General features: G+C 45.7%; 3 protein-coding genes across 3 annotated transcripts in view; 2 read left to right on the top strand and 1 right to left on the bottom strand.

Moving 5' to 3' along the window:
* The window catches only part of TOMM40L (translocase of outer mitochondrial membrane 40 like), a 7,109-nt gene extending 2,477 nt beyond the window's left edge, over positions 1-4,632 (bottom strand). The window contains exons 1-8 of the mRNA XM_072427421.1: positions 4,476-4,632; positions 3,078-3,333; positions 2,914-2,981; positions 2,744-2,836; positions 2,375-2,476; positions 1,952-2,061; positions 1,702-1,820; positions 516-592 (exon numbers count right to left, since the gene is read on the bottom strand). Coding sequence (XP_072283522.1) covers positions 516-592; positions 1,702-1,820; positions 1,952-2,061; positions 2,375-2,476; positions 2,744-2,836; positions 2,914-2,981; positions 3,078-3,189 — 681 coding nt within the window. The 5' untranslated portion in view covers positions 3,190-3,333; positions 4,476-4,632. The remainder of the gene's footprint in view (positions 1-515; positions 593-1,701; positions 1,821-1,951; positions 2,062-2,374; positions 2,477-2,743; positions 2,837-2,913; positions 2,982-3,077; positions 3,334-4,475) is intronic.
* A 167-nt stretch (positions 4,633-4,799) lies between these two features.
* SLC25A44 (solute carrier family 25 member 44) lies at positions 4,800-8,158 on the top strand (the record flags this gene model as incomplete). The annotated part of the gene is given in 4 exon segments (XM_072427928.1): positions 4,800-4,866; positions 5,717-6,366; positions 6,584-6,711; positions 7,247-8,158. Coding segments are annotated over 3 exon segments (531 nt in total). The 3' UTR covers positions 7,439-8,158.
* A 3,266-nt stretch (positions 8,159-11,424) lies between these two features.
* On the top strand, positions 11,425-14,185 carry PMF1 (polyamine modulated factor 1). Its single transcript, XM_072427929.1, has 3 exons — positions 11,425-11,663; positions 12,268-12,373; positions 13,236-14,185. Exons 1-3 carry the CDS (start codon positions 11,524-11,526, stop codon positions 13,338-13,340), a joined length of 351 nt encoding a protein of 116 aa, XP_072284030.1. The 5' UTR covers positions 11,425-11,523; the 3' UTR covers positions 13,341-14,185.
* Positions 14,186-15,678: the final 1,493 nt, after the last annotated feature.

The following is a 15,678-nucleotide window of genomic DNA, read 5'->3' as shown; positions in this document are numbered from 1 at the left end:
TTACATACATGACACCCTATGACCCGTACACAGTATCTAGGATGCCAAACATGATATATATTACATACAGGACACTCTATGACCTGTACACGGTATATAGGATCACATACATGATATGGATAAATACATGACACCCTATGACCCATAGGTGGTATATAGCATCACATACATGCTATAATACATACAGGGTATCCGTACACAGTATATAGGATCACATACATGATATATATTGATAACATGCTGGGAACTTATTATACCTTGGTCTGGGATTGGCTGGTCATATGACAAAGTGACCAATCAATTGCAAGATTTCTGACTCTTTTTCTCTAACTATTTACATTTATTTTCTTTACTTCTGTCCAAGGTAAAAGAGACCAGGGAGGGAAAGAAGAAAACTAAATAGGCCTAGAGAGGAATGGGCAGGAGATTATAGAGAAGTAAGCAGGAAGGGGAGGGGGGGGGAATAAAAGAAGGAAGAAAAGAAAAAAGACAATACAAAGTAAGAAGTCACTCACTTGTTCATTGGCTTTATGATAATAGCTGGCGTGGGCCCCACCATAGCCGATATTCAGAGTGCTCACCCAATTCTCCGCTACAACAAGAGAGGAGACATCACCCATGGGGGGTCATAGAATGAAGAGAATGGAGGAGCAAACTTTCTGCTACATATTACAAACACTACAGATATTTCATACAGCAATTTGATAATCTTAATCTTTGATAAAAAAAAAACCTAGGTCAGCTACTACAGATAAAATCCAGAGCCATTCTTTATGTAGAAGTTTGTGTTTTCATGATAAAAGAAAAATGTAATTTCCAGAAATAGGAAAAATCCACATTAGTTCCAGATCCATTGCAAGGGCTCAATCCAGGCTGCAGTACAATGTCTCCCCCTGCTGGTCAGACGAGCGCACAGCAGTTTTTGTGATTTAGCACAGTGGTGGCCAACCAGTGGTCTGCAGAAACATTTGGACATGATTTGCAATTTTTATGTTTTATTAATAAAATAATATTCTAATAAATTGCTATATTATGAATGACAATTTTTACCTTTATATTACACCAAATTCACAAACTGTACTAGAGACGGAAAAACAAGGGAGACGCAGCGTGACGTCAGCGTGATATTACGTTATATGAGGCAACCGCTGCCGAGCCGTACGCTTCAGTATTGTTTCCACCATTACAACAGTCACCCCGCCCTGCCAATACCGATTCTCATCCCATTGTTTTATTTGTTTTTTTGGGTAAGTATGACCTTAGCTGTGTATTTTCTATAACTGTTATATTTTATGGCATGAAATAGTTAGACTTTGATAATTATCATTTCTTGTTTGGTGTTAGATTGGAATGAAATAATCCCATATTAAGAGAGAAAAAGCAAACCAATATTTTGCATTTCTTTAGTAATACCAAAGATAATACAACTAATGATAATAATAACAATAGTAATACTTCACTTAACCATGAGCTGATCAATAAATCAGCGCCGCCACAGTCCTTGTCAGCACCATTAGGAAGATCATTACTTTACAAATGTATTTATCTTTTTATAAAAATTTATATTAATGGTCTGCAGGATTTAAAATGATGATTTTATCGGTCCGTAAGATTGGTGACAGTTGATAACCGGAAGCAGAAGAATATAACAACGTCTCCACCAGGTGTATAAAAAGCAAACACACAGCGTCATGTCAGTACCTGAATATTTCCCGGCCAGTGTTAGGATGGCGCCCTCCTCCCCCAGACGCTGGTGATAGACCAGCTCACCCCCCAGGACCAAGCGGGGTGTAATGCTCTGCAGGAAATGTGTCACCAGGGGGGGGGTCAATACAGGGTATAATATACACAAAGTGACATCACCAGTTATATAAATGGGGCGGGGGAGTGACATCACAGGGTATAATACATGGGGGGGGGGTTATGCCTGCCTCCTGTATATATATGGCACATACCCGAGTCATTGATCAGGTCGGGGTTCCCCAGGGTCAGGGTCCCCGTACAATCCTCTCCTCTATATTCCATATCAATCTGCCAGGTGAGGAATTTGGAATGATGAGTCTGCAAAAAAAATAAATGATCATTAAAAAATTGATAATTGGCTTAGCAGCCCCCCTATTGGCTATTTACCATAACAGACAGCCTCATGGACCAATAGAAAGATGGGGGAAAGTTCTACCCTAAGACACAATGTCAGCTGACCCCCATTAAATTGCTATTATCAGAAGGAGTCTGCATATGTAATGAGATGTCTGCCCCACCCCTTCATTTGCATGTAAAGATGATATAAAGTAACTGCATGTGATGACATCATTGTGATCTCAGGGGTGGGAGGCGGAGTTATAAATAGTGATAACAAAGTCCCGCCCCTTACCTGGAAAACGGCTTTGGATCGGAAGTGCTCCCCCAGCAGGCATTGGGCCTGGGCGTTCAGGCTGCCATGGTTGTCCAGATCTCCAGTGAGTAGCGGGAAAGTCTGCCGCAGAGAAGAAATAGTTAATATGGGACGCAATCCAACACATCTGATTGGTCCAACTGTCAAACCAATCCCTGACCAGCACTCTGTATTCCTAATAGGACTCACATGGGCTGCCTTCAGCCCCTCCCTGCCCCCAATTACAACCATCAGCTTCACCCATTCCCGGATACCCAATTTACATCCCGATGGCAACTCTGACCCCACCCATGAACGATTCCCAGGCTGTAATACACATACTAAACACAAGGGGGCAGAGTTCCGCACCTCATTGGAGCTGGGCAGTTGGTCCCCCATATACTTGGCATTAAAGTGGTACCCCGACTGTCCGACAGTGCTCATGTGAATTTGATGGCTGACCTGCAAAGGGACAAATAAAAGTTAGGGTGAGTCATGTGATCAGCATGTGACCAATGACAGGGCCTCTTTACAGGTACCTGAAAATGGCTGCTGAGATATTTGTTGATGATCAGTTTCACCCCCTCCATCTGCTGCGGGAAAACTTCTACAACACAAAGGAAAGATAATCAGATCCGGCGCCATCTTTGTTTAGGCATCATCCATGCTGGCTTTAAGGCTCCCCCTGGTGGGCACTACTTACCTTTACAGCTTTTATGCAGCTCATCAAAGCTCCCCGGATTAGGTAGAGGGGCTGGACGACTGCGCCCCCTCCAGGAGGTGTGCGGGGGGTATTGGGAGAAGAAGTTTCCCATAGTTGCTTCTGCTGAGGATCCCGCTGACGCCGTTACTGAGTGCCGGGCTGAACATGGCGGCCATCCTGGTTGTTGGGCACCCAGAATCCTCTGTAGGAAGGCTGCATGTTCCCACTTAGGAAAGGCAGACGGAAAAATCGAAACCTAAAGGGGGAGAGATGGGGGAGGGTCACCGAATGTGACTGCAAGGGAGACAATCATACAAGGACTGCACAACATCACATTGGGGGACATTCTGGCCCCAAGACTTGTGACCCCTGTGCCAAAATATTCAATAAATTGAGCTTGGAGGTCACAGCAATGACATGCCAGATTCTGAGTACAGCAGAGCTCAGACAGATAGGGGGAAGCAGCATTGTGCTGCTTCCTATTCATAGTCCAAATAGGGGCTAGGGGGCAGGGCTAGACCTGTACAATAATTCTGGTGCAGATCGGAGGAAATCTGGTCTCAGCGATGACTTCATGGACTACAAAGCCAAACCACAACCCTAACACAGAGCTCACTGTCACCAAGCAAAATTATTTCTCCGCAGTCATTTCCTCTCAAGCTTCCAACCCACCCAACCTCTTCTCTACAATTACCTCCTAAACCCCGCACCTGCCCCCCCACAACATCCTTCTCTGCCTGAGAACTCTCTGGAATGGTCTTCCTCGTCCTATTCTGATTGCTCCTACTTTCTGCTCATTTAGAAGAAATCTCTAAACCCAACACTTCCCCCTCACCTACCCGTCTTCTTCTGTCTCCTAAACCGTTACTATTTCCCACCATTCCATATCCCCCTCCTATTGTATGATACTTCCCACACCACCTAGATTGTAAGCTCTTCAGGGCAGGGTCCTCTCCTCCTCCTGTGTCACTGTCTGTATCTGTCTGTCATTTGCACCCCCTATTTAATGTACAGCGCTGCGTAATATGTTGGCGCTATATATATCCTGTATAATAATAATCACCAAGCAGCCAATAAAAGTACAAACAGGCGGAGTTCTGCCAGTCCTGCGATCCAGACCGGTCAGTGACCTCTCCCTGCTCAGCTATTGGTTAGTGCATGCAGCATGGTCAGCAGCTCACCCCAACCTGCTGATTGGACAGCTCATTTACCAATCACAGGTTGAGCACAGCATTGATAACACAAACCAGAAGCACTGGGAAAAATCTGCTGAATAAAGCTGCATTACACAACATGGCAGACAAATGGATGAAAACTAATCTGTGCTAATCCACAACAAGAAACATAAATGTGCAGTGACCCCTCTATGTATGGGGACACCCAAGGCTGAGCTCTCACCTCGCTCCCTCCGACCTCTCCGGCGATCCCCAGCCTTCAGCTCTCCTCCCATTCATGTCAGCTGGAGGAGAGCGGCCATTACCACTGCTGGCAGACTCCGCCCAGCGTGATGTCACATGATAACATGCTAGGTAGGCGGCGGCCATGTTGGATATGGGCAGAAAGGCGTGATCACAGTCACCTGGTCCCCATATATCGTCACGTGACGTTTTGCAACACAGATTCCCAGCAGAGATTCGAGAACCTGTCATATATTAGGAATAAAGAGAACCTGTCATATACCAATAATATTAATAAAGAGAACCTGTCATATAATAATAATAGCACACAGAAGGTTTCGGCATTGATCGGCTGCTGATGGCCATCTGTGGAAGGTCGGCTCCCTGAGGAGGTAAACATCCAATTGTTTTGTACTCCTCCCCCGACAATGTTCCTGACATTAGCATAGAATAGAGGGCTGGCACTGATCCCTCGGTATCAGCTTTGTTCTTTCAGACTTTAACAGATAAAGTTTGGCCTTCAAAGAATACCCCCATAGAAAACTCCTCACTGATAGGTGAATATACGTGGGGCCCCAGGGACCCTCCATGTCTGGTTGTGGGGCCCCATCCCATAGACTGCTATAGGGCTGTACTGCACATATGATTGCCATAACTACAGGGCCCTCAGATATCACCCCATCCCCCCCCCATTAAGGGGCACCATTGCCAGTCTGAGGAGCACCACCACTTTTTCTATTGGGTGCAACATTGGGGTAATTTTCTACTTCTGGGGCAGTGGGGTAAAGTTCAAAGCTGAGCCGGGGTCACCGACCTCTGGGAAGGTTCCAGTTTTATATTTTTATGGCAGTGTCAGCTTCTCTCCGGTATCAGATGGCGCCATATGAGTCACCCGCAGTGTCACTGCACTCATTAGGCTGGGTGCTGTAAAAATTCCAAGGAGTGAATCCTTACAGCAGGTGAATCATTCCTTACACCTGAATGCTATGTGTAAAGTTTTGCTTCCTGTCTTGGTGGAACTGTTGTCGCCAGGAATTAAAAGGAAATGCTAACCCTTGGTGTCCCTAGTGACATCGGTGTGGTGTGAAATATCCAGATTGGTGAAGTCCCCTGAGTTTGTTGGCCAGACATCCCTCACTGGACCACTCAGGTTCCCCATTTCCACAGCAGACCTGATGAAGTGGGGTATGGGCGAGCTCCCGAAACGTGTTGGTTACTCCAATACCATTGTCTCCATTCTAGGTGTGACGGCTGCGACCTATCCAGCATCATGGAGGACAAGCGTAACATTCAGATCATCGAGTGGGAGCACCTGGACAAGAAGAAGTTTTATGTCTTCGGGGTCTGCATAACCATGATGATGCGGGTCAGTGTCTACCCGTTCACGCTGATCCGGACCCGGCTGCAGGTACAGAAGGGGAAGAGCCTCTACAATGGCACATTCGACGCCTTTGTGAAGATCCTGAGGTCGGAGGGCGCCGCCGGGCTGTACCGGGGCTTCCTGGTCAACACTTTCACCCTGATCTCTGGCCAGTGCTACGTCACCACCTACGAACTGACCCGCAAGTAAGTGTCGGGGTACAGCAGCAGTAACACGCTCAAGTCCCTGGTGGCGGGGGGCTCGGCCTCGCTGGTGGCACAGAGCATCACTGTGCCCATCGATGTAATCTCGCAGCACCTCATGATGCAAAGGAAAGGCGAGAGCATGGGCCGCTTCCGGGTGAGTGGCACCGACGGCAAACAGACGGTCATGTTCGGCCAGACCAAGGAAATAATCAGGCAGATCTTCCGAGCGGACGGGCTGAAGGGCTTTTATCGGGGTTACGTGGCATCTCTGATGACCTACATACCCAACAGTGCTGTGTGGTGGCCCTTCTACCACTTCTACGCAGGTAGGTGCCCGGGAATGTTGGGAGTTGTAGCTCTTTAGTCTGAGGGGTTTCCCTGCCTCCACAACAAGTATAAAGATTCATATGGCCTTAGAAGTACCACAGGGGATTTATGAGGAGAAAGGGGCATTAAAGGGCCCCCCCGGGGGTGATATTTGCAGGGTCATAGCAGTGCATTTTATTTTCAGTGTCGTTAAACTTTGTGGTTTGTTTCTTCCAGAACAATTGTCCCGGTGGTCACCTAAGGATTGTCCTCACCTGCTGCTCCAAGCTATTTCGGGGCCCCTGGCAGCGGCTACAGCATCCACCATCACCAATCCTATGGATGTCATAAGGGCCCGAGTGCAGGTAACAAAACGGGGCAAATCTGCACCCCCCAAAATTCAAATTTTTTACCTGGCAATAGAATGAGTTGGCATTTCCTGAACCCATAGCAAGGGATTAGCCAATCAATAAATATCATGAAAAGTGAGTAGCCAAGGGGGACCTCATTTCTGGTTCTGTTGGGCCAGTCACCGAGTACCAGCTGAATCGGATAACCTGAAGAGAGGAAGTCACATGACTCTCAGCACTGGGATGTATAATGTATGCTCAGGACAGGCGTGTTCTCCACACAGCCCTGACCCTAATCCCTACTCAACACCTTTGGGATATTTTGGAAAGTTTCCTCCTTCAATATCAATCCCCAGCCTTCTATATGGGCACAAAGCCCCTACAGAGGGAATGTGGAGGCTGCGGGCCTTGTAATGACGTCTAACCCCATATAATGGCCATGGCTCATCACATGACCATTTCTCCACAAATGATTGGTCGTATCTCATATATCCTGCTTCTGATTCTGTTCCCGTTCTTAGTTTCTCATCTCCCCATGTTTTTCTTTCAGGTTGAAGGCAAAAGCTCCATCATCAACACTTTCAGGCAATTGATGTTGGAAGAAGGGCCATGGGGTCTAACCAAAGGCCTCTCTGCCCGAATTATCTCCTCCACCCCGTCTACAATCGTCATTGTGGTTGGCTATGAGACCCTGAAGAAGCTGAGCCTCAGACCTGAGCTGGTAGACTCCCGGCACTGGTGACCGTATATGGACTAGGGATGTTCTGTAAAAATGGGAGACTGGCTCGGGGCCAACCGCGCTGCAAGACGGCCTCAGCCAAGCCCAAATTCCACTGGATTGTACACAATGTGTGTGTGTATATATGTGTGTCAACGGAGAGACTGTCGTACAATACGATGGGGACTTATAACAAAAACCACTGCTGCTGGGCTAGCCCAAGGTGGGTGCGGGGGGGTGGGCACACAGGGAATAAGCCACTCTACATTCTCGGCGTCAAACAGCGCCACCTGTTGTATATTTTTATCCACGTCTGTGACCCCTGACCCCTGTGTCCCCCTACCACTTGTCATTTTCTTGGCACCACCTTGGCCCCTATCATTTGTGTTTTTTATTCCTTATTTAACATAAACAGCGTTCTTCTTTTTAGACGGAACTCATTTCTTTTTTTATATATAAATAGAGAGTTGTAATTGATTTTATTTCACGTGATTGCCAAATGTGTTGGAATTTAGTGATAAAGGGCGGGAAAAAAAAAGAGAAATCCACTTCTTGGGAATTCAGCAATTTTATGGACCCTTTTAATTCGTACTCGGGGAATACAGCTCAGGAAAAGCAATAATATAAAGTAAATATAAAATGGAAGTACTGTCCGAGGAGATCTCATTCTCTAATACAACATTTACACGTTTATCTGCTGTTCCTGGTTCATCATTTCCCCCTCAATAAATGGTTTTTTTATTATTTCGGAGCCAGCAGTGGTTCTCTATGCAATGCAGGCTATTGGTGGTGGGTGGGCGGGGCTTGTCATAGCTTTCCCTGGCCTCTTTACTCCTCTCATGGGCCACGGGCTGGGTCTTCAAAAACATTATGGACATGTGTTGGCGGATGGCCGTCTGGGGGTGTCTGGCATTGAGATAATCTCCAAGTGTGAGGTGGAGCCTCAAAGAATAATAGGGGTGGATTTAGGATGGGAGGGCCTAGATGATGCTGGAGTATTTGCTGCAGCTTCTATTGTGAGAAGCTCACAGTGTGCAAGACAAGGAAACAACTTCTGTCAAGGAGAGGAGGCAGTACAATTGTGAAAGGGGGGCAGATTTATTGAAGAGGGGGCATGATTAATGATGACTTGATTGGCAGGTGTAATGAAGGGGAGGACGTAGGGTAGATTTAAGCAACCTCAAACGTCATTTACAAAACTGATGGCTGGCCTGGATGCAGAAATGCCAACTCCTTAACCCACCAGCACCTAGGAAGCCATTGTGTAGCTATACCCACTTCCTGTGTGAGGGTGACAACTATCTCCTATGGGTGTCACACTCCACAATCTTTGTTGCCATCACACACACTGCACATGCATGGTCCACCATTGTTGTCTCATGAGTCTGGCCCGAAGCTATGATGGGGTCCCAGTGCTGGTGGGGTTGTATAGAGACTGGAATTTTGCATTGCTGGTTTGTGATTGGCTAATGAAAATGGAGCACAGAAGTGGATATCTCCTAATGCTGTGCCCCCCACCCCCAGCCAGGTCCTCCTATAGCCGGACTGTTCTATATTGATTGAATTGCTTGAACCTGATTGGTTCCGTTCTCCCTTCACATTGAGATTCATGATGGTCAAATGAACCCCATTGGCCGGTCTGTATACAGTGCAAATTTTATAGGAAAACTTTCTAAGAAATTGGATTGGAGAAAAGTTGTCATCTAGGGAGATTTTTATGTTTTTATATCGCTCTATAAACGGGATTCCATAAGGGGCAGAATAAGTAACAGGCCTCATGTGCGAATTTAGAGCATTTTATTACACAGTATTTATATAGCGCCATCATATTACGCAGCGCTGTACAAAGTCCATAGTCGTGTCACTAACTGTCCCTCAAAGGAGCTCACAATCTAATGTCCTTACTATATTCATATGTCATTAATGTAGTCTAAGGTCAATTTTTATGGGGAAGCCAACCTAGCTGCATGTTTTTGGGATGTGGGAGGAAACCGGAGTACCCGGAGGAAACCCACGCAGACACCATGCAAAGAACCTGCAAACTCCATGCAGATAGTGGGATGGGATTCGAAATTGGGACTTAGCGCTGCAAAGGCTGGAGTGCTAACCACTGAGCCACGTGCTGCCCCACACGTGCTCATCAGGGAGCCACTGTTTGCCCCCTAGGCAATCTGGAAGAGTAAATGGGTTGCTATGCCTATAAGGAGATTATGGGACCGTTCTGATTGGCTAACAAAACGCAGAGAAAAGCAGCCAATTGTCATTGTTCCAAAAGGGCCCATTTAGTGTGCTAATGCAGGATCTTCACAATAAAAGAATGAATTATCTGAGTGTCTGCGGATCAATGGACAGGAATTTGATTGGATATTCAGAAGCAAATATTACAGGAAGGTTACAGAGGGGAACCACATCCGCCATGTTTGTTGTGTGTGGTAATCGAGATGGGTGGACGATGGTAAACTACCCTCTAGCACCTCCGTTCATTCTAAAGAGCTGCACCGCGGCGCCACTGCTCATGTGACCTAATCCAAAGTGAACAGACAGGATTGCCGGTGAATCCTATTCCATCAAAAGGTTCGATAAGGTCCCTGGTCATGTGACCTGGGGGGAAATGGTGTCATGTGACCAGAAACACTGTTATACGGAGTGTATCGTCAGCCGAGCCTTATCTCCAGGTTAATAAACTGCAGGCCAATCAGATAAAAGGGAATAAACGGCCCGTGTACTTAAATGACCGCCAACAAAACGAGAGGTGAATGTAAATCTCAGTGTTCCTGGATAACAACCAGGGGTCAAAGGTGAAATAAATTGCGATGGTGCATTGCAGGGTCTGAAGCTACACTCAGTGATCCCGCCATTCCGTGCTGCTAATTACACGGGAATGAATTTTAGGAAACGAGTTAGGATTCACCGACCCCACATCTTATAGCGATCTGGCCCGGATTGCCTTGGTTTCTAGCAATAACCCGCCACTGTTCCATTTTTTACAGGAAAATATCCACCGAGCCACCATGGCCCTGTTGGGCGCCATGTCTGTGAATTGTGTACATATCATCTTCCTGTTTTTGGGGACATTCAGTGTTTTTTTTTTTTGTGAAACTTTATAAGAAAACGGTGTAACAAATGTCCGAGGATTAATCTCTGTCCTGTGGTATAAATACAGACAATGTTATCACAAAATGGCCTCTAGTCTCTTTTTTGTTATTTTGGTGTATTTTATGTGTTTGGGTCGGAGGCTCTGTGTGTGTCCCCATTCAGGAGATTTCCCCATGACTTCCTGTCAGAAAAGGAAGTGACGATAAATCTCCACATGCTGTCGGTGTCTTCCTGTTTTGGTGGCAACCTGTCCTGTTTATGATACGTCTGACCCTGGGGGAGGAATTGGTCTCCGTGACCCTCATAACGGAGAGGTCTCCTAAAAAAAGCCCTAGGAAAATGTGTTTCGCTTTTTGAGGGCGCAACCAAAACATGGGGCCTTCGACCAGCCTTAAATTACTACATGTCAGGCAATATTCATCACAGCGATGGTATTATAAAGCACAAGATGAAAACAAAATGTCGCCATGTCCATGGCAACCAATGAAAACCTTTGTTTCCTTTTCAGGGCCTTCCATCATGGCCTGGTTGCCATGGAAACAAGGTTACTTCTATGTGTACTTTCGTATCTGAGTGCATTGTATACACTGAAAATGTTCAAATGTGTAAAAAAAAAAACAAATAAAAGAAATTGACCAGAAAATGACGCAAAAGCAGCAAATTACCATTATAGTGTAAAATGGATTTTATTCATATTTTGTTGCTTTGTGATGAATATATCATTATTATCTTATCAGTGGGTGTACAATTTATATAATATTAATGTATTTATGGTTCAGGATGGTGATTTTTATTATATTTCTTAGTATTACAGGGATTCTGCACCTCCAACAACAATAGTCACGACATTTGTCCGAGCTTCCATATTGGGAGGAGTCATTCATCGCCTCAGAGCCGCTCACGTGACTAGGCGGTGCCATGACAGACTGAGCTGTGCGCAAATCAGCTTTCAGCATCTTCAGGCGGGAAAAAGTCGAAGCTTATCCCAGCCTCGTACGGTCCCACCGAGCAAGATGGAAGCCGAGGCAGTGCCGTCCACTTCGGGGGTCTCCTCAGGCTCAGAGCAGCCCGGAGCGGCGGAAACACCTGGGCGGCTGCTTATTTTCAACACGCTGGTGGATAAGTTTCTGGAGGGGCTGGTGGATGCGGGAAGGTACGACTGAGCCTTATGATTGGTCGTGCCGTCTAGTACAGTGTGCTAGGATTGGCTGAAGAGGCCTTTTCCCCCTTGCGTGAGATGATTGGCTGAGCTCTCTTGAGAACGTCTGGTTTGATTGGTGAAATAGGAACACGCCCACATTTTGATTGGCCAAGGATGTCTTCTCGCCTTGCGTGAGATTATTGGCTGAGCAGCTTGGAAAACGTGTGATTTGATTGGCGAAATAGAGACATGCCTAAATTGTGATTGGCTGAGGGGAATTTTTGTTTATCTAATTTATTTCTTGCCCCAAGAACTGACAATTAGTGAAATGGGAATGGTTTACAATGGTAAAGCTTTTGTTTAGCCCTAACCAAATTTTGTGTAAACCAGTGTTACAATCCTTGTGACCCCATTGGGCATATTTTCCTTTACTTCCTGTCTCAGTGACACCTGTGCAAAAAATGAAAATGTGGTTATTACTAGAACAATAAGGTAGAGGATGGATAAAGATGGTGGAGCTTGATAAAAATAAATAAGAATGCTGGGGAACTGGGTAATGAACTGGACATGACCTCACAAGCACCCTCCATGTGTTTCTCCTATTCTTCCTCAGCAGCTACCAACGCTTCGCCCGCTGCTACAAGAAGTTCTATAAGCTGCAGCCAGAGCTGACCCGGGGCATCTACGACCAGTTTGTGGCTCAGCTCCATTCATCTATCAAGGTACGGTGTGATGTCACCATGACGGTACTGTGATGTGTAAATGTACTGAACGCTGGGAGATTTAAATAAAGTTATTCATGTTGTAGCCCCTCCCCCACATGATGAAGGAGGCTTAGATCACTGACACATGTTGGCTTTATTACAATTACAGCTCCATTGTATATAAGAATCAGAGGGGAGATCTCTGTTATATACATCAGCGAGAACATGGCGCCCCCGGAGGGTGAAAGGGTTACATGGTATAATGGCCCCTGACTAGCAAGGGGGGCCATATTAGGCAGCAAGAGTCAGTATATGAAGATGATGTATTGGAACGTGGATGAGGGGTCAGATTACTGACATGGGGCAAATTGTGATGGCTGGATGATGGGACAGGGCATCTCCAAACCGGCTAGAGTTCCTGTGCATTATGGGAAGCAGGTGGGGCAGCAGGGGGCAATGATGGGCCAGAGGAGGCAGCTGGGGGCATTTTGGGAAGAATGCGGCCCATGGGGGCAGCAGGATCAATTATGGGAAGAGTGTGGTCCAGTTGGGGGCAGCAGGGGGCATTATGGGAAGATCACAGGCCAGTGGGGACATTATAGGAACATGGCGGGCCAGAGGAGGCAGCTGGGGCCATTTTGGGAAGAATGCCGCCCATGGGGGCAGCAGTGTCCATTATGGGAAGAGTGTAGTCCAGTTGGGGGCAGCAGGGGTCATTATGGGAAGATCACAGGCCAGCAGGGGCATTATAAGAACATGGCAGGCCAGTGGAGGAATTTTGGGGGCATTTTGGGAAGTGTGGTCCAGTGGGGTGCATTATGGGAAGATCACGGGCCTATCCTGTCCCTGTCGGCATTGTGCTTTCCCGGTATTTTTTCAGGCTGAGATTCAGGAAATAAAGGAAGAAGGAAACTTGGAAGCTCTGCTGGACTCATTGGACAAGATGGAGAAAGAAGCGACAACCGAAACTGAAATCCCCTGGTGAGACATACAGCCTAAAGCCCCCCCCCAACCCCCACCTTTAAGGTATATGATTTATTATACAGAGTGGAGTTCATTGTAAGCTTGAGTGCTTAGGAGTGGCCAGTCACATGACATTTGTCAGGGACCATGCCTGTCACTGCTCAGCCCTGAACTACATCTCCCAAGACTCCTTTGGTCACGTCCACTGATGGTGTGATGCGGCAACAGCCTGGAATTACAAGGTGGTGCAAAGATGAAGCAGGTGGACAGGCTCTAGTTGTGTCTTCTATACTAGTCTAGTTCTTGTTACTTCACCTTTGCCTCCATAGACATACCCACTTTGATGTAATGACGCCCCTCTGTGGCCTGAGCTGGAACAGCGCAATGCACAGGGTGACAAAGCAGCCATTTGTAAGGAGATGAAGCCCCATTATCTCCCTGTAATAGGAAGTAGATCTGGATGCCGGGCTCTGCGTTGTAAATGTATTTCTGCATTCCAGAGGTTAATATGTGCAGTGCTAATTCTATGTAAATCAGATTAGAGAAAGAGGAGAGAAGGGGAAAACTTAAATATTCTGTTTATCAGCTTACGCCAAGCCTAAGTGTTATTATAACAAGGATAGGAGAAAAGGGACGGCTTTTTTTTTGGCAAAAAACATTTATTTAGTTTACTTCTTCATGTTATATAATCACAGAATTCTCAACTTAATTCACAATGATAGATGTGTACACAAGGATACAAAAAAAAGATTGGATTTCTCAAATGATGGGTTGTACACTACTTTCTGCAGGATTATATCTTGTTTCGCCTTTTGGCTTCCTCAGGGGATTTATTGAGACTTTAGTTTTGTAGTATGAGATGATGTTATTGTCACATATAAAGTTCTTTGTACAGTTGTACTGGGCTGGCGTTCTCGTTGTGATGTTATTTTATTTACAGAACATTGTGGATATTAATTCTTCTCTCTGGATAGTGCTTTTTGTTGGATTCACAGGAGTGAGATAATCAGTGAAAACCAAGGTATCAGGTAATTGTGTGTGTATAACGTGTAACGTGTAAATACGTGTTTGGATAAGGTGTAAAAATTGTCACGGTTCACTGATAGTGAAAAAAGAATGAATCCCCTAATCACCATTAAGGGGTTCATTCCAATGTAATATAGCAAAGTGTTGATAGTAGTGGTGGCAGTTGTCAGCAGCCAGGTTTTGTTTTTTTTGAACTGGCTGCTGGCAATACGACTTTGCAAGGAACACTATCCATTAAATGAGCGCACTCGATGGCAGCACCACCATATTTTATTCAGCACAGGGATCAGTCCTTTTCACCCCACTTACCTTTGTTTTTCTATTCTAGAAATTGAGTAAATCTCAGCGGGAACTGATCCTGTCCATTCAGGAGCCTGAGAATGTTTGACACGCATGCCTTCTACTGCCCTACCAACTGCTGTCCCATATTGTGGACAATTACTACCCCTCCTGGGACCCTCCCCCAAGGACTCCTACGACCCTCCCCCAACGAGCACCATAGTATTAATAATAACAATACGTGCTCATGTCCTTACATTAGGAGTACGATTGTATAATATAAAATCATTCAAAGCTTCGAATCAGGAATTTTTATTTCCTTTTTGTTATAGATGTTAATAAATATAGGATTTCTAATATTCATTGTGTGGTTTTTTCATAAAAGATTAATCAGGTGACTTTCTGTATCTAGCCCCCCCTCCAATCGGAAGTCACATGACTGTATATTGGGTGACTTCCTGTGTCTTGATGGATCTGTGGCCCTTGTGGTGGGATTTCTTATTGCTCCTGAATGATCACCTACTGTATGTGCACCTAAGAGGAGCCTCACCGAGGCCAACACAAATCCACTAACCGTCTTCATATCACAAAACCGTCCAATCAGAACCCCTGCTGGAGATGGAGGGTGAGCCTGACCCATGTGGGGTGTGAATGGGGTAAAGCAGTGATTTTCAACCGTTTGACAAAGAAATACAGAGGCTGCTCTCTCTTTCATGTGAATCATTTTGCACCTTAGCTAGAACTTTTTATGTATATTCCTAGGTATACAGCCCTTTCATACCTCCTCTAACCAAGAAGCCGGAATGGACTGAAAACATTTATATAACTGGGCTGTTAGGCCATCGGGACCGGCTTGATTTATTGATAGTCGGCTTATCCATGGTCCAGGCTACATCCTCTGCTATAATAAGCGCTGCCAAATTTACCATAGCAAGTGAATTATTTCCCAGTCAGAGTGGAATCCAGAAAATGTTCCATCTTGTCTCCATCAAGGTTTTTCCTTCTGCAAAAAGTTATCTGACAATTTCCAGAATCCCAGATCTGGACTTTATCAG

This window comes from Pyxicephalus adspersus, chromosome 12, assembly GCF_032062135.1.
Source record: "Pyxicephalus adspersus chromosome 12, UCB_Pads_2.0, whole genome shotgun sequence".
NCBI classification, from domain to species: domain Eukaryota; kingdom Metazoa; phylum Chordata; class Amphibia; order Anura; family Pyxicephalidae; genus Pyxicephalus; species Pyxicephalus adspersus.
Note: the sequence above shows the minus strand (reverse complement) of the source record. Positions and strands in the feature narration are given on the sequence as shown.

What these genes read in the sequence shown, in the direction of transcription:
- PMF1 (XM_072427929.1), top strand. Translation starts at nt 11,524, where the DNA reads ATGGAAGCCGAGGCAGTGCCGTCCACTTCGGGGGTCTCCTCAGGCTCA. An exon ending in GGGCTGGTGGATGCGGGAAG is followed by an intron (nt 11,664 to 12,267) that starts GTACGACTGAGC and finishes CTTCCTCAGCAG; the next exon opens with CTACCAACGCTTCGCCCGCT. An exon ending in AGCTCCATTCATCTATCAAG is followed by an intron (nt 12,374 to 13,235) that starts GTACGGTGTGAT and finishes GTATTTTTTCAG; the next exon opens with GCTGAGATTCAGGAAATAAA.